A 27,043-nucleotide genomic window follows, 5' to 3' on the forward strand; every position below is an offset into this window, starting at 1 on the left:
AAAAAGGTGGGAATTTCCTGGCAGTACAGTGGTTAGGACTCTGGTTCTTTCATTGATGGGGCTTGGGTTCAATTCCTGGTCAGGGATCTGAAATCCCATAAGTCACATGGAACAGTCAAAAAAAAAAAAAAAGAAATGGGAAAAGGATCTGAAACAGACATTTCTCCAAAGACAATATACAAATGTCCAATAAGAACCAAAAAGATCCTCAAAGTCACTGGTAGGTAAGGAAATACAAATCAAAATCAAGACCTCACATCCACTGAGATGGCTATAATCAAAAAGATCATAACAAGGGTTATGTGGAGAAATTGGAATCCACATACACTGCTGATGGGAATGTAAAATCATGCCTCCCCCTGGAAAAGAGCTTTCAAGTTCCTCAAAATATTAAACATAAGAGTTATTATATAATCCAGTAATTCTACTTTCAGGTATATACCCAAAAGAAATGAAAACAAATGCATAACAAAACCTTGTCCACCAAAGTTCAAAACATTACTCATAGTCGCCAAAAAGTAGAAACAATCTACATTTCTTCTTTTTAAAAGAAATATTTCATTTATTTATTTATTGGCCATGTGGCATGTGGGATCTTAGTTCCCCAACCAGGGATAAAACCCATGCCCCCTGAATTGGGAGCTCAGAGTCCCAACCACTGGACCACCAGGAAGTCCTAATCCACATTTTTATTAGCTGATAAATGGACAAAGAAAATGAGGTCTACTGATACAATGGAATGTTATTCAGCCATAAAAAAAAGATTGATACATGTTACAAAGGGAATGCCCTGGAGGAGTGCATGGCAACCCACTCCAGCATTCTTGCCTGGAGAATCCCATGAACAGCAGACCCTGGCAGGCTATATAGTCCATGGGGTTGCAAAGAGGCAGACACGACTGAAGTGATGAGCACATGCACACAATGTGAGTGAACCCCAAAAGCAGTGTGCTAAGTAAAAGAAGCTAGTCACAAAGACCACATATTATTTAATTTCATTTACATGACGTATCCAGAACAGGCAAATCTATACAGAGAGAAAACAGACTGGTAGTTGACTAGAGTTGTGATGAGGGAGGTGATAATGATGAATGACTGCTAATGGATACAAGTTGTCTTTACAGGCTGGAACAAACGTTCAACAATTAGATTATGGTGGTGTTACACAACTGGGTAAATATACTAAATATCACTGGATTGTATACTTTAACCTAGCAAACTATCAACAAAACTGTTAAATTATATATATACACACACACACACACACACACACACACATAATTAATATGGAGACAATTTTTTACCACAGGTGAAAATCCAAAAGTTATAATGAAATTATAAAAATGTGATTTCATAGAACTAAAGCAATACCAAGACATCAACAAAATATATGCAACATGCCTGTAAAAGTCCTCCATCCCTCAAATGCAAAAAATTCCTAAAAATTTATTAGAAAATGACAAACAGTCCAATATAAAATGGGGGAATATGATAAACAGGAAATTCAAAGAAAAGAAAACGCAATGTCCAAAAACAAGATGGATAAACTCAGCTGTCTAAAAAAATGCTAATTAAAATAATGAGATTTACCATTTTTATCCATCCATTTGTCAAAATGAAGAAGGGTAATAAAATTGGAGATTAATGAGGATATAGAGAAATTAATATGCTGTTTTCCAGATTGTTAACTGTTACAACTTTTTTGGAGTACCTAGCAAAATTTCAAACATATAAATCCCACATTTTAAATTTTATGTTTAGAACAAGCACTAAAAACTTATGAATATGTATATATATGTATGTACACATATACACACAGAGGAATGTTTGTTACAGTACTGCTTTTAAGTACAACACCCTGAAATCAATCTGGATGGCCATCAATTGAATACGATTTAGCTATCCATAATTGTTATGGCATACATATAGTATAGAATACTATGCATCTACTACAAAGAATGAGTTATGTCTACATGTATGACTTGGAGTGATAGTCACAATATAATCTTTAGGGAAACAGTCAGTTGCAGAATAGACTGTGCAGTGTGATTCTCTCTTTGTTTAAAAAAAAAAAGTATGTATGTTATTAGTGCCTTTCTCCTTCCACTGGGATATGCTTTGATGATGAAAAAGACTTTTGCCTATTTTATTTCAATATCACCTGTGCCTGAAACAGTGTCTGACATATAGTAGGTGCTCAACATTTAAGTTCACTGAATGAGAAATTGCTCGTCTATTTTTGTGGGAGCAAGGAGAAGAGGGTGGAAGGGTCCCCTCCAGGCTATTAATTTCAGCTGCCTCTGCAGAAAAAAATTACTGAGAAGTACTGGGAGAGATCATTAACATTTTCTTTATACAACTTTGTTTTAGCTCACCTAACAACAAATTTATTTGTTTTAGAATACAAAAATATTAAAAAGATAATGTCAAAGGGGGAAAATAAAGGTAAGGTATGAATGCCATCACACAGGGAGACACACTCAACTCCATCATACACACTTCTGGGTAGAGAAGGGACAAGGAGGCCAGAGCCAACTGGGTTGTGATTGGGGGCAGAAAAGGCGAGAGCTTATGGGACTGGGTAGGTACAGACACCTTCTTTTCCTTACATTCAATTAGGGACTGTTCATGGATGCTGACTGCTTTAGAACTACTGCTCTTGGTTTCAAGTAAGAGCACATTCACCACTCGGTTTCTGGAATTATTTCATTTTGTTTATAGCAGTGAGTAACAGGTAAGTTGTTTTCTTCAATCCCAAGCCTGCTCTTAGGCCCTCTGGACTGGTTCTACATGGTCACCAGTACCAGAGTTCAGAAAGCTCCTTAGAGTATACACACCTTTGGTAAAGAGGCCTGAAGCACGTTGCCCTAGTTATTTGGTACTGGAAAAATCGGGGGGTCGTACCAGAACTCATTCTGATGTAAGCTCCTCGATTGCTACCTTCTTCGTAATAATTAGACGCAGAAAATACAGTAATAACCTGGTTAAAGAAAAAGAATGTCAGGTTCACATACAGCTAGTTCTCAAAAGGTCCTTCAATAAAGTCAGAAAGAGCTTAATTCTTAAAAACCAAAAATCATACAAAGTTCAAAATTCGTACAAATTATCAAAGTCTAATGGGATTTCCTGTGATTCCACAGGAATAGAAGTAAGGTTTTTAAATCATTGTCCCCATGAGTACTAACTTCTAGCCACTCATCCCCACAGTGCATGGCCTTGCAATCCTGTGTTCAATTTCAGTTCCTTACTGCTCAGTTTTGTAAATTCCAATTTTCCAGCAGGGTAAAGCTTTTATTTTTCTTTCCTTGTGATATTTGAGCATCCAAAATAAAACTTGTGTAATATCACAGTCCTTTTGTCTGTAGCTGGCTGATTTACAGGGCTCAGGGCCCCCATCAAACCAGTGCTTCAAGGTCAGAGAAATAGTGGCTAGATAAGGGACCATGATCACTCTGTTGGGAAGGAACCAGTCTTGGGGGTGTGATGGAAGATGAGGAGTCTTGGGAGCATAATACTTGTTAGTGACAGGAAAGCTGCTTTAGACCTAGTCTTGCCTGAATGCGCAAGTCACTTCAAACAAGCCACTGCTTTTTTCTCTGTTTTTTTTTTTATTACAAATAAACCCTAAGAATACTTGCCTTACCATCTCGCAAAGGATGAGACTCCAATGAATTAAGAGTTAAGAAAAGTGCAAGTGATGAAATAGAAGGAAAGGCCATGAAATTTGGTATTCCTTTTTAATTACTGCTGTTCACTAAGAGAAAGGGGGGCACCACAGGACAACTTGGGACCAGAAACCAGCTCCTCAGGCCTCACCTCTCTAGCCTATCAGACACCACTGAAGAAGGAGAACACACTCCATTTCAGTGGCTGCTGCCAAACTGTGCCCAGTGAGGGACTCGGTAGAGCTCCCCAGTCAGGGAACAGAAGGGCGGTGTGTTTTGTGGCTCTGTCCCGCACAGGCAAGCACAAAAGTAAAAGAGAGCAAAGGAGATTCACTGCCACCTTTCTGTGTTCTGGGAGGATACAGACACTCTTCACCCCACTACTGGAGACTTGTCTTGCGATCAGCATGAAAAAAGCCTTTGTGTGTGTACTTAGGGTCCTGTGTCAGTTTCTATCGCTGGGATTAGGAAGATCGGGGAAATAAACCAAGTATCTCTTGGGGTAAGGGACAATGAGCCTCCTTCAAACAACCTCTGTGAACCCGACAGTCTCCTGTTCTTGCCTACCAAAGCATGGAGTTCTGTTCTGGGACTAGGGAAGACATCTTCCCATGGCCTTGAGGTCAGACACATCCTGTAAAGAAAGACTAGGCCTCGGGGGAGGGATGTCGGTGAGGAGGTCACCCACACTGTTAGCTTACCTTCCCATCGTGGCAGATTTCATACCCTTCAGGCTTACATTCATGAGATCTAACAAGCATCTTCAACTGGTATTTATTAAGAATCTTGGCGGTAATGTCTGGTCCAAAGTAGCAGCCCCCTCCTCGGTTCGTGTTTGGGTAGCAGCCTCTTTTGCCTCTGGGATCACTCCAAAGGATATCGACAACCTTGGAACAATAAACCAGATTAGGCCGTCACTGACAAGTGAGAGTTTATCTTTCTACAGTTCAACTTCTTTTCCAGAAACATTAACCCAAGTTATCACAAAATCTCACTATTTCTCACCATTTCCTAACTCTAATCCTCTTTCAAAACTGTTTCATATTCATCTCCTCCATGAATCTTTTCCAAAATAATTTCAATGCCCATAGCCACCACAATCCCATTCTATTCATCCCCAGTAACCAACACAGCAATATTTAGTAATCATGAAGAATCAGCCTTTGGGCTTTTTTAAAACCTACATTTTAAAAATTCTATCTCCATTATTTCACAATTGCTGAATCTACAAGCTCTTTTCTCTTAAAAAGAACTTCAATGCCATGTTCAAAGGAGAAAGTCATTCCCCACAATGAACACACATTTATTTGGTGTTTTCAATATGTTCAAACAGATATGCTAGGTCTCCCAGCTATGGTTTTGGCCCTGGTTTTTGTCCTGTTGAATAAACAGCATGAGAAGGCCTTTCCCCATCACAGATATAGTCAACTGTTCATCCAAGAATAGCTTCTAGAGCATCGCCTTCACTTTTTGCCCCGCCCCTCCTTGATGAGTTCATTCTCAGCTTCAGCACTATATTTAGCCACTGACTGGTTTCCACAATGTATTCTCTTGAATCCACAAGTATGTTACTAGTATAATATTTCCTTTTCGAGTTGAAACAGCAAATGCAGGCTGCATGATGCTCAGGACTGAAGACCCAAGTTTCTAAGAATTTTTCATAAAATTTGGGGGCTCCCTGTTTGTACCTCTGATCTACATAAAACATTTCTTTATTTAAACATCTCCTATGGGAGCTTCAGCAGTAGTGTGAAAAACTAGCTTTAGAGCTAAAGCTATGCAACCTTGGAGATCAAACCAGTCAATCCTAAAGGAAATCAGTCCTGAATAGTCTCTGAAAGGACTGATGCTGAAGCTGAAACTCCAATACTTTGGCCACCTGATGCAAAGAACTGACTCATCTGAAAAGACCCTGATGCTGGGAGAGATTGAAGGTGGGAGGAGAAGGGGATGACAGACGATGAGATGGTTGAATGGTATCACCGACTCGATGGACATGAGTTTGAGCAAGCTCCAGGAGTTGGTGATGGACAGGGAAGCCTGGCGTGCTGCAGTCCATGGGGTCGCAAAGAGTCAGACACAACTGAGTGACTGAACTGACTGATGCAACCTTGAAAAAAATCTCTGGGCCTCATTTTCTTTAAAATCAGAGGTTTGGGCCAGATGACTTGTAAAGTATTGCAAAGTTCTAACAGACTTTATTTTCTAATTTTTCATAGTCAAATAGACTGTATTTTCCACATGTTTCCTTGGAGGGCATGAAGAAGCATGTATTTTAAGTTGTGTGGTTATTCCAGTGAATCCAAGTCAGATCTTAAAAAGAAGACCATCTCACACCAGTCAGAATGGCAGCCATCAAAAATTCTACAAACAATAAATGCTAAAGAAGGTGTGGAGAAAAGGGAACCCTCTTACACTATTAGTGGGAATGCAAACTGGTACAGCCACTATAGAGAAAAGTGTGGAGATTCCTTAAAAAACTGTAAATAGAACTGCCATATGACCCAGCAATCCCACTGCAGGGCATACACACAGAGGAAACCAGAATTGAAAGAGACAAAAGTACCCCAATGTTCACTGCAGCATTGTTTACAATAGCTAGGATGTGGAAGCAATCTAGATGTCCATTGGCAGACAAATGGATAAGGAAGTTGTGGTACATACACACAATGGAATACATTTGAGTCAGTTCTAATGAGGTGGATGAAACAGGAGCCTATTATACAGAGTGAAGTAAGTCATAAAGAGAAACACAAATACTACATATTAACACACATATATGGAATTTAGAAAGACAGTAAGAATTTAGAAAGATCCTATATGCAAGGCAGCAAAAAAGACACAGAAGTAAAGAACAGACTTTTGGACTATGTGGGAGAAGGCCAGGGTGGGATGATTTGAGAGAATAGCATTGAAACGTGTATACTACCATATGCAAAATAGATGACCAGTGCAAGTTTGATACAAGAAGCAGGGCACTCAAAGCCAGTGCTCTGGGACAACCCAGAGGGATGGGGTGGGGAGGGAGGTGGGATGGGGGTTCAGTATGGGGGACACATGTACACCCATGGCTGATTCATGTCGATGTATGGCAAAAACCATCACAATATATAAAGTAATTATCCTCCAATTAAAATAAATTAAGTAATCTTAAAAAAGAAAAAAAAAAGACCAGAAATGGCTGTCCCACTAAACCTCACCCATTTACAGGTTTGGTATTGAAGGGGAGCTAGAAATAAGTGAGGGGAAAGACAGTGAGGTGGAGAGAAAAGAAAAACTGCTCAAGAATGCTAAGTATTTCGTCAGAACTGGAGAAACCTTGCACCGGGCATATCCCAAACACTTGAAGATGACTGATTTTTTGATGACTGATTTCATTGAAAATTAAAACCACACAAAGAAAAGTAGTATCAGGATTCCCCTTTCTCCCCCATCAAATTCTAACATGGGCAGAACCCTACCCTACAAATAAATACAATGAAATCCATTTATTTTGCTGGTGTTCATAACAAAAATAACATTTGCATTTGAAACTGAGTCATATCTGAATTTTACACCATGAATTCATGTTTTGGAGACATGATTTGACCTTTAATAAAATGAAAGTGAAAACACGGAACACAAGGAGGTGCATTTTATAAGGAGAGAATTAACTTCTAAATTCCTACATGAGATGCAAGCCATTTACAGCCAAAATTACCCCAGGAAAACATTCTAAATTACTCTTAAAGCACATTATACATGATTTTGTATACGAAACCTTATACAAGCATAGGGATGTGTGAACATTTTATATATGTGATAATGTACAATATATGAATTATATGAAACTAAAATTGTAAACTTTTTTCTTTTTGCCAGATGCATATAGTTGAAATCTACATTAATTAAATGTACATATGCTGGAACTCTGTTGAGCTAGAATAAGCACTGGCCATGAAAAGCTCTTCAGGTATGTGTCACCTGGGAACCTACTCGGGCCTTAGCTGACTCCTCAACGAAATGAGGAAGATATAGGTAACATTCACTTTTCTTTGGTTCAAAGTCATAAAGGGTCAAAAGGGGTATTAATTTTATAAAAGTGAGCTTCTTCAGAATCATCCATTCAATGAGTTCTGCAATTCTTTTCTTTGTCCAGAATTCATCCACTTGACTAGGTTTACCCAGTCCATGACCACAATACAGATCTAATTCTGAGGCTTACAAAGAATGCTATAAAGGGCCCTTTGCTGGTGAAACAAATTCCTCTGTCTTCTCAACAACACCCTCTCCTCTGAAATGCAAGGGCCTTTGGGGTGGTGAGGGCATGAAAGAGTATTTACAACATTTCTTCCTGAAAATTTTCAAGCCAAAAATTGGAAAGGTTTTACTGAATGACAACTTTTATATGACCTGGTCAACAAAACTCTATTTGTGTCTCAGCCTTTAAACCTCCTAAATCCAAAATAAATCCTGCAAGAAGTGTCCCATGCCTGTCTACAGTTTTAAGTAATCCTGTTTCCAAAAGTATGCTTTGGGGAGAGATACTAACTCTGAAAGATATATTGAAATGCTTCTCTTCTAAGTCACTTATACTGTAGATTCACTTCTGTATGTTCCGTTAGTTATGTGTCTTCCTTTCAGCTTTTGAACATGTCATTTTAAAAGCTGTGCTCAATTGGGAAGACCCAGAGGGATGGGATGGAGAGGGAGGCGGGAGGGGGGATTGGGATGGGGAACACATGTAAATCCATGGCTGATTCATGTCAATGTATGGCAAAAACCACTACAATACTGTAAAGTAATTAGCCTCCAACTGATAAAAATAAATGGGAAAAAAAAAAAAAAAAGAAAAATAAATAAATAAATAAAAGCTGTGCTCAGCGCAAACCTTCCAGCAGGTACCTAGATGTCTTCAGAGGCCTACTCCTGTCTACCCCATCACCTTGTTGAACAAGGGGAGACTAGACTAGTTCATTTCTTTCCTGAGACCTCCTACCACTCTTGTCATCTTTCCCTTCAGAAAAAGAGCTTGGGCATTAAAGTCAGGCCTGGGATCAAATCCTGCTCTATCATTCAGTGACTAGCCAAGTGACTACAAAATTTAAATTGCAACTATTTAAAATTACAACTCTGTCCCCTACACCTCAAGTTCATGGTTTCTCCTAACCTTGTTCTAGTTTTAATTTTTTCCATAGAACGTCTCACTTTAACATATTTTCTATTATATAATTATAAATGTAATATAAATAACATGACTTCATATATACATATATATTTATGTTATTTAGCTCCTACGCCTAGAATGTGAACTCCATGAGGGAATAGATCTGAGTTTAATTACTTTCTCAAGAAATTAATTAACCTCAAGAAAGAGGTTACGCTTGTTTCTATACAATGACTCAGCTTTGAGTACACATATTCCCCCCACATCTCAGGGAATATAAGATGAAACTTACGTTATAGTCCTCTGCCAGGAATCATGCACTTCCATGATTATGGAACAAACAGCCTATGATCTTTATTGCAATACAGCTCATAGATATTAAGAAATAAAACAACTGTGTTTTTAATCTGAAAATTTCAACTCTATCTAACTAAAGTGTGCATGACCATGAAACACTAACAAATGAGGGGAAAAAATTAAAGGTACAATTGAAATTATTAAAATACTGGGAATGAAATCCTGGTCAATTTTACCCTGTGTACAGTTCCAGTCATGTACACTGAGTCTGTAAGACGCCTCATCTACATTGTTGGAATGAGGGGAGGTTCTATTATAGATTAATGGCCATCGGTTTCCTCCCTTCCACTTCTTAAGGCTCCATCCCTCTATAATTCTAACTCTTCCAGGCTTCCAGATGCCATGATTTTCTTCTTGTGCAACTCCAATCTTTTTGGCATCATCCTTTTTATTCAACATAACCTTTGTTCTTTGGATTATGGATATCAAAATTTAAGAAGGCATCCTTTCCTACTTGCTGTAAGATGCCTCTTATACTTGGTCTGACTTTTAAATATTTTGGATGCACAAGTCAGTGATGAATTCTATTTCTCCCTTACCATCTCTTCCCTCTCCTTCTCTATCCTCCCTCTTCTCCTTCTCTTTATTGATTAGACTGTGTTTTACATTTTCTAAAAATCACATTTTCAGAAATCATATTTTAGTTCAACATTTTCAGCAATCAAGGTATAAGGGTACAGAATCAAGAAATGAAGACTTCATGGAGGTAAGCAATTAGAAGGCGGCTAGCAGTTTCATAATACTAGTAGCAAGAAGAGACCAGCTAGATGTTTAATTGATAGAATCAGGGAAACACACAGATGAGAAAGAAACTTCTGAGGGCCAGAACAAGCCTTGAAGATTGTCAACACTCTCTTTCCTGCAAAGTTCAATTTTAATGTAATCAGATTGTGGAGCTATTTTGTGAGCCCCAGGGCATTATTAAAAACAATAGCACAATCAGCTAGCAATTAGTGAAGGCTAATGCTGGGTCTGATACAAAAAGAGGCAGATGGACCAAAGCTTAAAGGAGAAATCAGGGGAAAAGATAGTTGAAGACAGCCTAGTTAAAGCTACAACCATCTGGGGTAGTCAGGGAAACTATGCATGCCCAAGGCAGGACCTCGTGATGCATGATATCAGAAGCTACATACCGAAAAGGAACAGACTTCACCAAATTAGTCCAGATAAGCCAGTAAACAAATAAATGAGGGAAAAAAAAAAAAAAAAAACAAGTAATAACAAGCCCCAGAGGAGCATGGGAATAATTAAAGTTACTATATTGCCTAAAATATCCAGTTTTCAACAAAAAATTATAAGACATGCAAAAAAAAAAAGAATTCACAGGGAAAACTAAGCAGACAATAGAAATTGCCTTTGAGGATTAGGAGTAGACAACAAACTGTGGAAAATTCTTAAAGAGATGGGAATACCAGACCACCTGACCTGCCTCTTGAGAAACCTGTATGCAGGTCAGGAAGCAACAGTTAGAACTGGACATGGAACAACAGACTGGTTCCAAATAGGGAAAGAAGTACCTCAATGCTGTATATTGTCACCCTGCTTATTTAACTTACATGCACAGTACATTATGAGAAACCCTGGGCTGGATGAAGCACAAGCTGGAATCAAGACTGACGGGAGAAATATCAATAACCTCAGATATGCAGATGACACCACCCTTATGGCAGAAAGCAAAGAAGAACTAAAGAGCCACTTGATGAAAGTGAAAGAGGAGAGTGAAAAAGTTGGCTTAAATGCTCAACATTCAGAAAACTAAGATCATGGCATCTGGTCCCACCACTTCATGGCAAATAGATGGGGAAACAGTGGAAACAGTGAGACTATTTTTTTGGACTACAAAATCACTGCAGATGGTGATTGCAGCCATGAAATTAAAAGATGCTTACTCCTTGGAAGAAAAGTTATGACCAACCTAGGCAGCATAATAAAAAGCAGAGACATTACTTTGCCAACAAAGGTCAGTCTAGTCAAATCTATGGTTTTTCCAGTAGTCATGTATGGATGTGAGAGTTGGACTATAGAGAAAGCTGAGCACTGAAGAATTGATGGTTTTGAACTGTGGTGTTGGAGAAGATTCTTGACAGTCCCTTGGACTGCAAGGAGATCCAACCAGTCCATCCTAAAGGAAATCAGTCCTGAATATTCATTGGAAGGACTGATGGTAAAGCTGAAACTCCAATCCTTTGGCCACCAGATGGGAAGAACTGACTCATTTGAAAAGACCCTGATGCTGGGAATGATTGAAGGCAGGAGGAGAAGGGGATGACAGAGGATGAGATGGTTGGATGGCATCACCGACTCAATGGAAATGAATTTGAGTCCATCACTGGGAGAAGGTGATGGACAGGGAGGCCTGGCGTGCTGTAGTCCATGGGGTTGCAAAGAGTTGAACACGACTGAGTGACTGAACTGAACCGAACTAGCAGACAAGTATTTCAAATCAATTATTATACATATATATAAAACACTTCACTGAATAAGAACAGAATACATTTTCTTCTCAAGAGCACACAGAGCATTTTTCAAGACAGACCATATGCTAGAGCATTAAAAAAAAAAAAAGCCTCAATAAAGTTTTAAAAGGATTTCAATCATGCTAAGTATGTCCTTCAACCACAAATTCAAGTAGAAATAATTAACAGAAGGAAATTCACAAATAAGCAGAAATTAAACAACATATTCCTAAATGACATATATGTTAAAAAGTATAATTAGAAAATTCTCTGAGATGACTGAAAACAAAAGCACAACATAGCACAATTCACAAGATGGAGCTAAAGCAGTACTCACAGGGAAATCCATAACTTCATTAGCAAAGGATAAAGAGTTGAAATGAATAACACTAACTTTCACCTTAGGAAACTAGAAAAAGAAGACCAAAATAAATCTAAATCAGAAGGCAAGGAAAAAATAAAGACTAAAGCAGAAATAAATGGAAAGAACAGAAAACAATAGAGAAAAGTAAAAAAAAAAAAAAAATTGATTCTTTGAAGAGACCAATAAAACTGAAAATCTTAGTGAGACTGACCAAGCAAAAAGAGACTCAAATTACTAAAATCAGAAATGAAAGGAGGCATCGCTAACAAAGAAATTTCAGAATATATATTTTTAATAAATATATTTCATATATATGTATATGTTACAATCAACTTTAGGCTAACAAATTAGATAAACTAGATGAATGGACAGGTTTCAAGAAAGACACAAACTGTCAAGGATACCAAGATACAACTACTCAAGAAGTAAAAAATCTGAATAGAACTATAGCAAGAAAGAAGACTGAATTAGTCATTTTAAAACTGCCTACAAAGAAAAAAGCCCAGGCTCAGATGGTTTCACTGATGAATTCTACTACACATTTGAAGAATTAATATCAATCCTTCACACAAACTCCTCCAAAAAATAGAAGAGGAGTTCCTATCTCATCCTATAAGGTCGATTTTACAATACCAAAGACATCACAAGAAAGAAAACTACAGACTAATATCCTTTATGAATATAAATATAAAAATCCTCAAAAAGTAGCAAAATGAAGCCAACAACGGATAAAATGGATTATATGCCATGACCAAGTGGGATTTATCCCAGAAATGTAAGATTGGTTTAACATCTGAAATCAGTCAATGTAATACACCACATTAGTAGAATAAAGAACAAACAATAACATGATCATCCTAACAGATACAGAAAAGCATTTGACACAAGTCCAACACTCTTTCATGGTAAAAAAAAAAAAAAACACCCAGGAAAGTAGGCACAGAAGAGAAATTCCTCAATTTGATGAGGGATAGTTAACACATAAACAAACAACTAATATACTTAATGGGAAAAGACTGAATGCTTCCCCCTAATATTAGGAATTAGACAAAGATGTCTACTCTGACCACTTCTATTTTTCAACACTGTACTAGAGGTTCTAGACAGGACAATGAAGCAAGAAAAAGAAATAAAAGGCAGCCAGATTGGAAAGAAAGAAGCATGTTCTTGTTTATATTTAATACAAAGTCCCAGGGAATCCATTAGAAACCATTAGAATAAACAAGTTTATCAAGGTTCACAACATGAGATCAGTATATAAAAGTCAATATATACCAGCAATGAACAATCCAAAATGCAATTGAGAAAACAATTCTATTTAATATAGTGTCAAAAGTATTTGGGAATAAATTAGGAATAACTTTAACAAGTATTTCCATGTATGTGATTACAAAGCACTGTTGAAATGAAAGATCTAAACAAATAGAAAGACATCACACATTCATGGAATTAAAGATACAATATTGTTAAGATTGCAATAGTAACTAAATTGATCACAAACTCAAGGCAATCCCTACCAAAATTCCAGCTCTTTTTTTTTTGGTAGAGATTGACAAGCAGATTCTAAAATTCATATGGAAATTAATTCAAGGGACCCAGAATAGTCAAAACAATCTTGAAAATGAAGAAAGCTGGAGAACTCACACTTTCCAGTTTCAAAGCTTTCTACAAAGCTATATTGATCAAAACTGTGTCATCCTGATATAAGGATAGACATATAGATCATTGGATAGAATCAAGAGTTTAAAAATAAACCTTCATATTTATGGTCAATTGATTTTTCATAAGGGTGCCAAGAAAACTCAATGAGAGTAAGTCTTTTTAACAAATGGTGCTGGGATAATTGGATATCCACATGCAATAAAATGAATTTGGACACCTACCTCACAGTATCCACAAAAATTAACTCAAAATGGATCAGACACCTAAATGTAAGAGCTGAAACTATAAAATTTTCAGAGGAAAACACAAGAATAAATCTTAACAATTTGGGGTTAGGCAATGGCTTCTTAGATACAACACCAAAGCTCAAAGCAAAAGCACTAATCTTTTATTCTGACTGAGTAAAAGGAGCCAGAGACAAAAGATCACACACTGTATGAGTCCTTTTCCATAAATGTCCAAAATAGACAAATCTACTAAGACCAAAAGGTCTAATCTGCGGGGATGGGAAGAGAATGGGAAGTGACTGGTAATAGGTATGTGAAGTTCCTTTTTCAGGTGATGAAAATATTCTAAATTTAGATTGTGGGGATAGTTGTACATTTTGAATATACCAAATTCAATGAATTATATACTTTGAGTGAATTATATGGTATTTGAATGATATTTCAATTAAGCTGTTGAAATATAGTAATGGATTTAGAGAAAAGGATATGATCTGCTTAGAAAAGTAAGTCACTTATATATTATTAGGGACAAAATCATCTACACTGCATCTTCACTGCCACTTTAGTGAACAGTCTGATTACTTACCTGCTCCCATTCCTGCTTTGTTAATTGTTCAGAAAAGGATCCACTTGTTCTGATTCCCTGAGCCACAATGGTTGTACCCAGTTTATTTTTCTTCTCAGCACGGTCTCCATCCATTGGAATTGGTGGCATCAGCACAGATCTCATCTACAAAATAAATTCACGCTTTAGCCAAACCCTATGCTTAGTGTGCTACATGTAGAAACTTCAGCACTAGTTGCTATTTTGTCTATATTATTGTGCCTCAACTCAGTGGAAAATACATGACCGCCTGTTCCATCTCACCTACCTCCTTCATCTTACTGATGCACTGATCTCTATAAACTGGGCCTGTTAAGCTCTGTTTGTACATTTTTCAACTAGAGACACTGTCTTACAGGGAAAGTTTCCCATTAGAGCTTCTGAAAGACCCCAGAGGCACAGATGTCAGTGGAGACATGTTCTTTGGCGTTGTGACGGGAAATGGAAGATGCTAAGGGAAAACTAGTCTCCCTCTGACCCTTTATCTATACATGGAGCTAAGAGAGAACTAATTGGCTTGGAGTTCAGAAACGCCTCTTAAGACGATGACTGCTTTTCTTTTTGTTGTGTTTTCCAGGAGAAATGAGAGAAAGTACATCTGTGTCCAAGAAAGTTCACAATGGGGACATAAATTGAAAATTTCGGAAGCCTTCTGACTTAAGTGCACTGGGTTCTCAGTCTGACCTGCCAGCAACTGAACATTACATCTAATCCTAGTAACAAAGGTGATGTATTTCTTTGGAAACAAAATGTCTTTCTGATAGTACATCAATTACTATAATCCCTTCTATGTTCCCTTACATAATTTGAGACTGCAATTTTATACTTGTTTCTTTGTAGCACTACACCTTTATACAAAACAATTTGAAGCAATGGTTCTATTACATTGGAAGCCTGAGTTCAGTGATGGATAATTCTCTGAGGTAGGCACTTAAGTTTCTTCTATAAACTAGGGTGTATATAAAATCTTACCTTTATTTTTCAAAAATAAAAGCAAACCGTATTCTGAGGTCCTATCTCATTGAGATGGTTGGAATTCAATTTCAGCTATTATTAGTGAGCTGGGCTTCCCTGGTGGCTCAGAGGTTAAAGCGTCTGCCCACAATGCCAGAGACCTGGGTTCGATCCCTGGGTCGGGAAGATCCCCTAGAGAAGGAACCTGCAACCCACTCCAGTATTCTCGCCTGGAGAATCCCATGGACGGAGGAGCCTGGTGGGCTACAGTCCATGGGGTCGCAAAGAGTCAGACACGACTAAGTGACTTCACTTCACTTCACAGCCTACCTCCCTGTCTCCCCCCCAGCAAATGTCTCCAGGTCTTAGGCAGAGCAGAGTATTTTGGGAGGACACTCTGGACTTAGGTCTACACAACTCACTTCTGATAAGGTCATTGGGGAGGACAAAGCCACACGGTCTCTTAAGTACTGTGGCTCTTCTGTTTTCAAGGCCATGTGGGATCAGGACACTTTGCCCAGTCCCTGCTGGGTGCCACATCATCATTTTCTCCTGGGGGTCCTACTAACCATCTCTTCCCATAACCTCTGCCAAGGAGTTTGAAGAATACTAAACCAGAGGCTTAAGTATTATGGTCTTCCTTCTCTGTCCCTCTGCATTCACCATCCCCCCTTCCCAACCTGCCCACCTTACAAAATACCTTTAATGAACCTGCAGTGGAGGTTGTCATCGCGTTCCCCCAACTCTACCCCTCCCCCATGAACAACTAAATCATACAGCAGGTGTAAACCAGGAAGCATGTTCACCCCTACATTTGGAGGTCCAAACAGACGGGCAAGTGGGGGTTATAAAACTAACTTGAAAATCTGTTTTTGTATCTCATCTGGTAGAGTTCCAAAGGCTTAAACCTACTACTTTCATTACAGTTCAATTATATTTCACACAAAGAACATGTGCTACCAGTTCAACTTCATTTTAGCGGGGTAGACAAAAAACATACAAGTCAAATTTCTACCTTTAAAGCCAGTCTTAACAGTATGTGGAACAATGATCCCCGAAGTGGGTGAAATGTGAGGTATCCTGGGAAAATTTCTGGCCTCAAAATTTCTCCCCAGGGTCTCTCTTGGTGACTGAAATTTAAACCTCAGTTTTAAGTATCATGAAAAAGAGGACAGAGTTGGAGAAGAGAGCTTTATGTTCAGAGCTTACTCTCTGCCATGTTTTTCATCTAGGTAGTTATATTTAATCTTCCCAGCAATCCAATATGGTAGGTATTTTTTGGCTTTAGTGCATAGATGTGGGAAATGAGGCTTAGAAATCATTGGTACCTTACCCAGTCACCCAGCCAGGAAGGGGTAGAAGCAGGATGTAATAGATGTAATGTTAGCTACATCTGTCTGATGTCAGAGCTTCACAGTGTTTACTAGGTTAAGGTGGCTCTCAATTTAGGGTCTCCATAGAAACAGTAATGGACATTTCAGAGAAATGCTCTTAATATCTCAAAAAGCCCGAGAGAGGACTGGCTTCTCAGGCTAACCTCAGGAAAGGAAAAGTTCTCAATCTGATCAATTAGTAGTGGCTGCCACGGCTGATTAGTGCTGTTGTCACAGGGCCAGTGGTGGTGGAATGCCGCCTTCCCGCCATGTGCTTGCCAATATTTGACTGACAAAAACATCATGTTCCCTTGCTCTTGGCTAGAATCATATCCACTCATTATGTTAACAATTACTATCTCATGTTGATTCAAACATCTTATTGGCTTGACTATTTGCTGAGATCCTAAGAAAGGTACCTTAAATTAGGGTGGCCTTAAAATTTATTGCAACTGGGATACTTCTGAGAGTAAAGGGAGGTGGTATTAACACCTACACCAAGACAACAGGTGCAAACCAGGAAGTATGGTCATCACTGGGTGAGGCTGGGGAGGGGGTATGTAAAATCAGTACACAATCAGGAAAGCGAGTTGTAAAAAAAGTTTTTATCCAGTTTTACCTTAGGTTTGCCCTATTTCAGTCTTAAATCTCTTAGGAAATATTCAACAAACATTAATACTGACTACATCTTAGGTGCTGGAGTTATATCAGTGAACTAGAGAAGCAGGGGAAGGTGGTAAACAAATAGTACCACAATCGCTTATTTAATTTTGTAACTGTTATGAAGGATAGGTACAAGGGGCTTGAGAGCATACAGACGGGGACCTGATCTAGTCTGGAGGTCATGGAGGGCTTTCCAGGGGAGGGGTATGTTTAAGCTGAAATTAGAAGAATGAGAAGGGGTTGGCAACAATATAATCATTTATATGTATTTAAAGGTATAAGGACTCTTAAAAACTCAAGGTGAACAGGAATCACATGTCCACATCAAATTAAATTCTAGTTCTAGATTCCCCTTGCATAGATTGGTAGGAATTTGATTAACAGTCCTGAGGAGCAGGGTTCATGTTTCTCACTAGGACTGCACATGATCACCGGACTCAGAGCTGCCACTGGTCGTCATGCCCAGGTCGTTCCCCTGTCCCCCTAGTCTGGGGGCATTGGCTGGGCTCTTGACATGCGGAAGGCAATTCCAGTCACTCTGCAAAGCCCCACCAAAGAAGCCTTTCACTAAGCCTCAGAGCTTCAGGCCCCACACAGCCATTTCCCTCAGAGGGTCGATACATATTCCTGCTCTGCTTCTGCTGTATTGAATATCGTTACTTAGGATTAAAATATTAAACTACTCCCCCCAAAAAATATCCTGAGCCATTTGGAATATATATGGGAAATCACACCAATTCACAAACTGCTGTATGATTCTACTTCTATAAGGCTCCTAGAGGAGTCAAATTCTTAGAGCTATAACACAGAATGGTGGCTGCCAAGGGCTGGGGAAGGTGGAATTGGGAATTAGTGTTTAATGGGTAGTTTCAGTTTGGGAAAATGGAAAGTTTTAGAAATAGATGGTGGTGACAGTAGTGACGGTTGCACAATAATGTGAAAGTACTTAATGCCACTGAACTGCACACTTAAAAATCGTTAAAGGGGTAAACTTTATGTTGGTATATTTTAAAACATTAATTAATTAGAAATTTTAACTTTTCAAAAATCAGGATTTTTCACTTTTAGAAACTATTATGAAATGCCAATATTTTCCCACTTTCACCATGAATTTTTAAAAATATATTTTCCATATATAGACGTTATCAATTTAGTTCTTTATCATGCAATCATGGATTTTCTTAAAATTTTTACTCATTTTTTCAGAGTTACAGCAATCACTAAAACATGAATCGATATAAAACAATACATGAAAGGAGGTATGTATCCCTTTGTAAATCTCTGAGAGGACATTCATGCAAACATTGTTTCTTACTTTGTTTCTTTCTAAACGGTGGAGTAAATTCAAGTCTGTGGACTCTGATATCCCTCCATGTATGACCAGGACTTCATTGTCAATGATTGTACCAATTGGGAGCCAGGTATAAACCTCTTCCAAGATTTGTAAGATTTTTTTTCCGTGCAGCTGTAAGTAAGAGCTTGAGTAAGTTTGTTTTTCTGATAGGTTCAATTTTACTGAATAGTCCCAACATATGGACAAAAACCAACAGTTTCCATGCCACCCAAACTAGGTCAGGATGGACACACTAACCAACAAGCATGCATTAATCACGTCTTTTAATTCTCTTTTTTTGATACTTTGACTTGCTGACCCAGGGGAAGAGACTGCCCCTCCCAAGACTAGTTAATTCCTAGAGATAGTAAGGAGTTGTCTTTTATATGTAAAAAAGGGTGCCTTTTATATGCAAATCAACCTACCCAGAGCCCATCCTCCCAACTAGTCCTTTACGGATTTAACCAGCCTGCCAATGCAGGAGACATGAGAAACGTGGGTTCCATCCCTGGGTCAGAAAGATTCCCCTGGAGGAGGGCATGGCAACCCACTCCAGTATTCTTGCCTGGAGACTCCCACGGACAGAGGAGCCTGGTGGGCTACAGTCCATGGGGTCACAAAGAGTCAGACACAACTGAGCACAGCACACCCAGGGCCACTATTTCCTGCTCCAATCACCCCAGGGCCAGCCAGACACCAGGCAACCGTGGACAGCTTGTAAGTCCCAGAGCCTGCTGAAATTACTCAAACGAGCCAATCCTAAATCTGCTTACACTGCCTCACTCATTTCTTCCTGAGAAAACCACAATAAAGGCTCTTGCCACTGCCTTTGACTGACCCTGAGGTGCAGCCCCATATGGTGTGGTGTACCACTGACTTCAGTTTCTAAGGAACTGTGAGTAAAAACCTTTCCCTTCATGACAGTCATTTCCATGTTTTACCAAACCTGAGTAAAACAAATCCCAGGTATCTTTGAAACAACAGAGTTTGTATCTGTGTTAAAACTCACACAGAAGTTACAATGAAAAAGCTTGGTTTAGTCCAGAAAGAAAAACAGGTCTTCACCATGGCCAGGGCTTCCTTTTGTGCTTTTATTGGCCTGGATTCTGATTAATTCTCCCATCATCCTTCTTGAACTTCTATGTATAAACAGCAAAGAGGATGTAAAAAAAAAAAAGTAGATGAGTCCTACCTTATATTTATGTAAAATTTCTTTCGTGAAGCCATACCTGAAAAAAACAATGGGATTTCAACTCTGTCACTGAATGCTAAAAGAGTTTCCCGTAACTCCCACTTACGTGAGTCAAGTCATGCAAAAAAGCAAGTCCTTAACATCTTACTATCACAAGTATCAAGAACTCAAGCAACTAGACTTCAGTTGGAACTATTACTTACTCAAGTCTTTGCTAGGCACTATGGGAAAGAACAAAGGCAGCTGATGATGTCATCCCTACCCTCAAGGAGTTTAGAGTATAGCTGGGAAAAGAAGATAAATTTCCATGAAACCAATACAAGACAACTTAAGAAATATGTGGTAGGCACCGGTGTCTAAGTACTGCAAGTATCCACAGTGTGCTGTGGCCACTGAGGGAAGGTGTGTGGGAGAATGCTTTTCATTTAGATAGAATTTCTCAGACATCCTATACCTTATGGTAAATGAATGATTAGGAGGGAAAAAAGACCAAACAAAGAAAAGCCTAGAAGGCAGTAAGTTGGTTCTTAATACTCTCTCTAACATAGCTCATGTAATGGTATTGAGGGTTTTAATAAAAAGTATCAGGAAGTTTAATGCCTGAATAGCAGTCACTAAAAGGGATTTAATGATGAGATTTTTTTCCAATACTTTCTTTGCCTTAAGATAATAATATATATCTTGAAGTATAATAATATATCTTGAATAATATATACCCAACAAAGTGAAGTCAGAATGCAACATACTCACTCCAGGTTTCCACACAAATCATGTCATGTGAAGCTTCTACAGTGTAACATGATGTTTCCTAAAATGAACTCAGTCCTGCCTGTTCAACAGCACCTCAAATCAGCTTACCCCCAACTGAACTCATCATTCTCCCTCAGCCCACCTTTCTCCTCTTATCATGTCCCCAATATCAGTGATATTGCAAATTCAACCTAGGAACCTGGAGGTCATCTTGATTCTCTCTTCTGTCAAGTCCTCCATATCATGTTACCAAGCCTTAAAAAATACCTAAACTCCTCTTGAATCTATCTACTTCTTTGTGTCTCCATCTCCCAGTCTCAGTGAGAACCCATCATCTATCTCTTCAACTCTTCTATTTCCTACTGGCATCCCCATATCCATTCTTGTCCCTCACCAAACTACTCTTATTGCTGCATCTTACAACACAAATTTTATAATATTCTTCAATGATTTTCTCCTGTCCTCAGAAGAAAGCTCAAATTCCTCTGCAGTAATTTCTTACGTCTCCAGCCCTATCAGGTACCATCCTGTTCTTCAGTTTATGCTTCTCCTATCCTGAACTTCTTTCAAGTCTAAAAAGTCCTTTCTCAAGCTCTGCCTAAATTGTCTCTTCACTGCGGAACACTGTTTCCCATCCACTCCTGCCATGGTCGTCTCTTGGTTTCCTAATTCATCCTTCAGGTCTCAGGCTAATGCCATATTTCTATGGGAAAACCTTAAACCACCCCTCAGACAGGCTGGATCTCCTCTTTACAAATTCATCACACTTGAAAAACCTGCTCAACTTGTGTCTTCCCTGCTAGATGTAAATTCTAGGAGGGCAGGGGCCATGTCTCTTTCAGTAACCATTCAGCACTAGATGCTGAAGCTGAAGCTCCAACACTTTGGCCACCTGATGCATAGAGGTAACTCACTAGAAAAGTCCCTGATGCTGGCAAAGACTGATGGCAGGAGGAGAAGGGGGTGACGGAGGATGAGATGGATGGATGGCATCACCGACTCAATGGACATGAGTCTGAACAAACTCTGGGAAATGGTGAAGGACAGGGAAGCCTGGCATGCTACAGTTCATGGGGTCACAAAGAGTCGGACAACTTAGCGACTGAACAGCAACAACAACAAATAGAACCGAATAGCTAAATAAATGGAAGAATAAATGGCATGCCCAAATAAATGTTTTGAGCTATATTACATATATGTATTGAGCTATATTGTGTATATATATATAGCCTCTGAAAATAGCCTTGGGATTTTTTTCCTTCATATTTGGCATTTTCTTCCAAACCTGAGGGTTAGAATTGAAACTCTTGTTTTCAGGCCAAGTGCCAAAACTGCCCCAAAGAGAAAACTCATCAGTTGCTGAGCTTTGATTCAGGCACTCAAAAGCCCAGGACTGAAGCATCTAACATGCCATGCCTTCTACTTCCCTAGTGCAAACTGGATTGTTTTTTCATAAAACAAGAAACAAAAGGAGGAGAGGAAGAAGGGGAGGAAGGGAAAGGAGAGAGGAGGAGGAAGAAAGAAAGGAAAGAAGAACATTTGTCACTTACTGTGCCTTTCACAGCGAAAACTGGTAAACCACTTAACCAATCTTTATTCCCCAAACTTCCAGTGAGTCAGATAGCTGAAATGCTATGTTACAGCTGTTCTCAAATATGTTTATGAACAACTATGCCAGAAGCAATCACCATGTCATAAAAAAAATATACACATTAGTGAAAAACACAGTACTAGTTTCCGAGACAACTTCTGAGGCAAACCAAAAGAGTATCAAGAGAATGAGTCCATCTAAACCTGCTCAACCACACCTCCAAACCTGGCCTAACACGTCTAGAAAGCACACAATTTGGCTTGGGAAGGGTGGGTATGGGAGGAACAACAAAATAGAAGGGAAAAGGAAGGATTGGAAGAAAAGATAGGAAGGGAATTTTAGAGCAATTTATAGTCACACAGTAGAGGATTGAGGGAGGTAAACTGGGGTAAGAACTGAGATCTTCCTTGAGATTCTCATCCCTACTTCTCTACACTCACTTCTAACTCTCTGCTAGGAACTAAACACGGTAGCATTTTCCAGAACAGGAAACAAAAGAGGAAATCTACAGGGATAGGTTACCTCATATTCATCATAAAATCCTCATGGTTGCCTCTGTTCAAGTGCAGGTCATTTGGGTACACAAGAAAACTCACAAACAGGATCATTAGGATCTCCATGGAATTTTTTCCTCGATCTACAAAATCACCATTAAAAACATATGGGTTGCTCACTGAGGGGAGACCATTCTGTGGAAGGAAGAGGGGGGAAAAGGAGCAGTTAAAAGAATGTACTTTTAAAAGTAAGGTTTTGTACTTAACGTTCACGTGGATATGGAGAAAAGAGGCTGAGTCAGTTCTTCCACTGGGAAAAATCTGCTCACCCACTCAAGCCAATTTTACTTTTCCAGGGCAAGGGTGAAAGGTTTCACTCTTCTCCTGCAAGAGACCTTTTGGAAGTAAAGAATTAGCTTGGGACAGGTACACCAGGGGGATGGCTCATCCTACTCACTTCCGCGCATGAAAACTATGAGTTTTCTCTGAAAGGACCTGATAATTATCCTATTAAAAAAGCTGTGGTACATATACACCATGGAATATTACTCAGCCGTTAAAAAGAACTCATTTGAATCAGTTCTAATGAGATGGATGAAACTGGAGCCCATTATACAGAGTGAAGTAAGCCAGAAAGATAAAGATCATTACAGCATACTAACACATATATATGGAATTTAGAAAGATGGTAATGATAACCCTATATGCAAAACAGAAAAAGAGACACAGATGTACAGAACAGACTTTTGGACTCTGTGGGAGAAGGCGAGGGTGGGATGTTTCGAGAGAACAGCATGTATATTATCTATAGTGAAACAGATCACCAGCCCAGGTGGGATGCATGAGACAAGTGCTCCGGCCTGGTGCACTGGGAAGACCCAGAGGAATCGGGTGGAGAGGGAGGTGGGAGGGGGGATCGGGATGGGGAATACATGTAACTCCATGGCTGATTCATGTCAATGTATGACAAAACCCACTGCAATGTTGTGAAGTAATTAGCCTCCAACTAATAAAAATAAATGGAAAAAAAAATGGATTCTGTCATCTCCTCCTTGGGTAGAAGAGGGAAAAACATTGAACTAAGAGCCAGAAGTCGTTCATTCTAAGGGACCCTCTGTTTAATTTCTCTAGGCTGTGATTTTCTCAATTTGTAAAAAGAATCCCATCCCAGATCAAAAATGAGAGACAGGATATGAAAGTACTCAGGAAAGTGTACGGTACAGTCCAACTGTGAGCAGAGCTAATATACCATCAGTCCACTCTGATACAATTACACCAGGTGTTAGAGGCATATGTTCTTGACTGCTCACCAACCAGAGCTGTATTTGTTGTTTAATATGTTGATTACCACTCCTGAGCATAATACTTTAAAATATAGTGTTAGCATAAAAAAGGACTGGGATTAGGACAAAGGTCTGGTCTTTATAGCAGCTATTCTTTCCTTTACTTCTGTACTAGTAAACTCTAAGATAAAACATGCCATGCCTGGTAGAGAAATGGTTGAGTGCATTTTTATTGCATAGTAAGATAATTCAAATGTCTAAAATATACATTACAAAAAGAAAATTTTAAGTACTCATATATTCTAATATATGTCCTCTTTCAAAAAAGTTACCTTCGAGAAGTAATTCACATATTCTAGTTATATTAATCTTTTTCAAATGATTTTCGATTTTCTCTTTTGTTAGGTTTCAAATTATGTAAGAAAATATTATTACTTTATACTCACCACCTAGTATTTATATACATTTTAAATTGTTCATATCTATATGACAAAAATAGTTGAAAAAATAAAATACAAGTTGTAGCATATAACTTAGGAATTCCAGAAGTCAGTATGCAACAAAACATGTTCTGAAGGCAACTGGAAAAGAGCAAGCAGTGGTGTAGTGTTCTGGGCCAGAAGACTTATTCTCTAATTCAGCTCCACTATTACCCATGTGTCCCTGGGCAAGTTATTTGATCATTATGAACTCTAGTTTCCTCATCTGTTAAATGATAACTTCCATGCTTATCATACAGGGCTACTTTGGAACTCACATGAGACTGTAGTATGTTAAAACTACAGTGTGCTTTTACTATAGTGTGTAAAAACTATAAAGCACCACACAAACTAAGAGATTCATTTTATTATGACCTCCATGTTACTTCTAACTTTACAACCCCACCACTTTATATTTTCTTATACATGAATCCACATAACCTATTCACACTGGGCTTAGATAGTATGAGCCAATTATAAAAATATAGGCTACTGTTCATCAAAACATAAAGGAAAAAGGAGTGATTCTGCATCTCTAATACTCTTCCATCCCCAGACTTCAGCTGGCTGCCATGAGTAACCTGGTGAAGTCTGAGGAGTGCTGGAGGCTATAGATTTTATCGGGATGTCCAGGACTGAAGGGGGCTTAAGGAGCAGCAGAGAGCTGTGGAAGAACTAGGCCTGAGGGGACATGTAGACTCTGTGATTAAGGGGACACTTTGTCTCAGAGCATGTGTGTGGTCTTGGTTGAGGGGGGAGGGATCTGGATCTTACAGGAAAGGCAGAAGAACTTTCACATCTCTGAAACTAAAAGAATACTAACACATGCATTTAGAGACACCTAGGAACACAGAGACTTCCTCTCACACTCTTGATGCAGAAGCAGAAAGTGTTGTTGTGCCTCCAACTATGGAGAAGCTTGGCCTAGCTTAAGCAGAAATTTTAAAATGGAAATAACATCATATTTAAGAGGATCCAGTAACCACAGAGGCAGACCAATCAGACCTACTAAAGTACCATCTCCTAATGAGGTAACAGTGCTGGAGGAGACAGAAGCCAACCTTTTTTAAAAATGAGAGTACCATGAAACAAAGAACAGAAAGTCAGTAATTCCTGGCATTAAAAATATGCTATTCAAATTTAAAATATCAATAGACTAGTGATAACTAAAAGATAGAATGGTTGAAAAATACATTGCTGACCGAAAGAGCAAGCAGATGAAAAATCTCTCACAAACAGCAAAAGGCAAAATGATGGAAATCATGAGGAATGAGTAAGAGATTAGAGTTCAGAGCCAAGAGAACTAATATGCCAACAATAAGCATTCGAGAATCAGGAAAAAGGAACAGATGGAGAAGAGGCAATAATTACATAAATAAGAGAGGGAATTTTCTACAGTTTAAAACGAGACTTCACCCTGAAGTTCGAAAGAGCTCATGACTACTGTTTTCAATGAACATGTACTGATTGCTTGTTATGTACCAGACATAGTTTTAGGTGTTAGAAACATAGAAGTCCTTGCATTAAAAGAATCTGCATTTAAAGAACCTAGCATCCACATGCCCCACAGAGGAAAACACTCAAGAACATATTTTAACCAAATAACAGCAGTAACAATAAAAAGCCCTTAAGCCTGGGAAGGACTAAGAGAAAAGATTAGAGTTGTGAACAATGAACCTTGCAATACATAATTAAATATAAATCAATAGCAATAATGTATAAATTGTGTTCTCTGAAACAGCTAACAGAAAAACCTAAATGAACTTTTTGGCCAACCCAATACAAAACAAGGATTCAAGAAATAGAAGAGATGTACTATGAAGGAAATCTGATAATGGTCAAGAACTAAAAATCTGGCATGAACCAAAACTAAGGATTTGTAGGGGATGTGAAGGGAGAAAAGTAAAATTCTCTACAAATCTCATCTGAATGGGGAATGTACATGGAAAGTGTGAAAACAAATATATTTACCTTACTGGAGCAGAGAGAGGATAATGAAGAAGGAATAAAGTTATAGCTGTTTAAGAAGTATACACACATACATCATTTATTAGAAATGAATGTCAGGAATAGGAAGATAACAACTAATGAATAGGAAAGCATGGTAAAAACGCCAAAGAAAACAATAATTTAAAAAACTTCACCAAAACAGCAAAAAGAAAGACTACTTTAAAGCACAAAACTCCAAGTATCTATAGTTTGTGAGAAATACACATGAAAAAAATAGAGAGAGACTGAAAGCAAGGTAAATGCAACAAAGAAAAGGTAAAAATGAAAATATTAATATTTGACAAAGTGGAATTTAATATTCAAAGTGCTAAAAATTATCACAAAGCAACATTATATCATAATAATGGCCACTTTATGAAGAAGGTTCAATTTATAAACTTGTATTCAATAAATGAAAGAACAAGTTTTTGCTTCATATATTCACTATAAATGCAAGAAGA

At 38.4% G+C, this 27,043-nt stretch overlaps 1 protein-coding gene across 5 annotated transcripts in view; it reads right to left on the reverse strand.

Moving 5' to 3' along the window:
• Window positions 1–27,043, reverse strand: part of PPEF1 (protein phosphatase with EF-hand domain 1) — a 115,871-nt gene that overhangs the window by 18,743 nt on the left and 70,085 nt on the right. For 3 of the 5 annotated variants that reach the window (XM_043897090.1, XM_043897087.1, XM_043897088.1), the window contains 6 exons: window positions 22,860–23,026; window positions 19,997–20,033; window positions 18,787–18,936; window positions 14,464–14,607; window positions 4,367–4,552; window positions 2,838–2,980 (listed from right to left, as the gene is read on the reverse strand). In XM_043897090.1, the coding sequence (XP_043753025.1) occupies window positions 2,838–2,980; window positions 4,367–4,552; window positions 14,464–14,607; window positions 18,787–18,936; window positions 19,997–20,033; window positions 22,860–23,026 (827 nt within the window). The remainder of the gene's footprint in view (window positions 1–2,837; window positions 2,981–4,366; window positions 4,553–14,463; window positions 14,608–18,786; window positions 18,937–19,996; window positions 20,034–22,859; window positions 23,027–27,043) is intronic. The other 2 variants (XM_043897089.1, XM_043897091.1) reach the window with 2 other exon arrangements.

This window comes from Cervus elaphus, chromosome X (genome assembly GCF_910594005.1).
Source record: "Cervus elaphus chromosome X, mCerEla1.1, whole genome shotgun sequence".
NCBI lineage: Eukaryota > Metazoa > Chordata > Mammalia > Artiodactyla > Cervidae > Cervus > Cervus elaphus.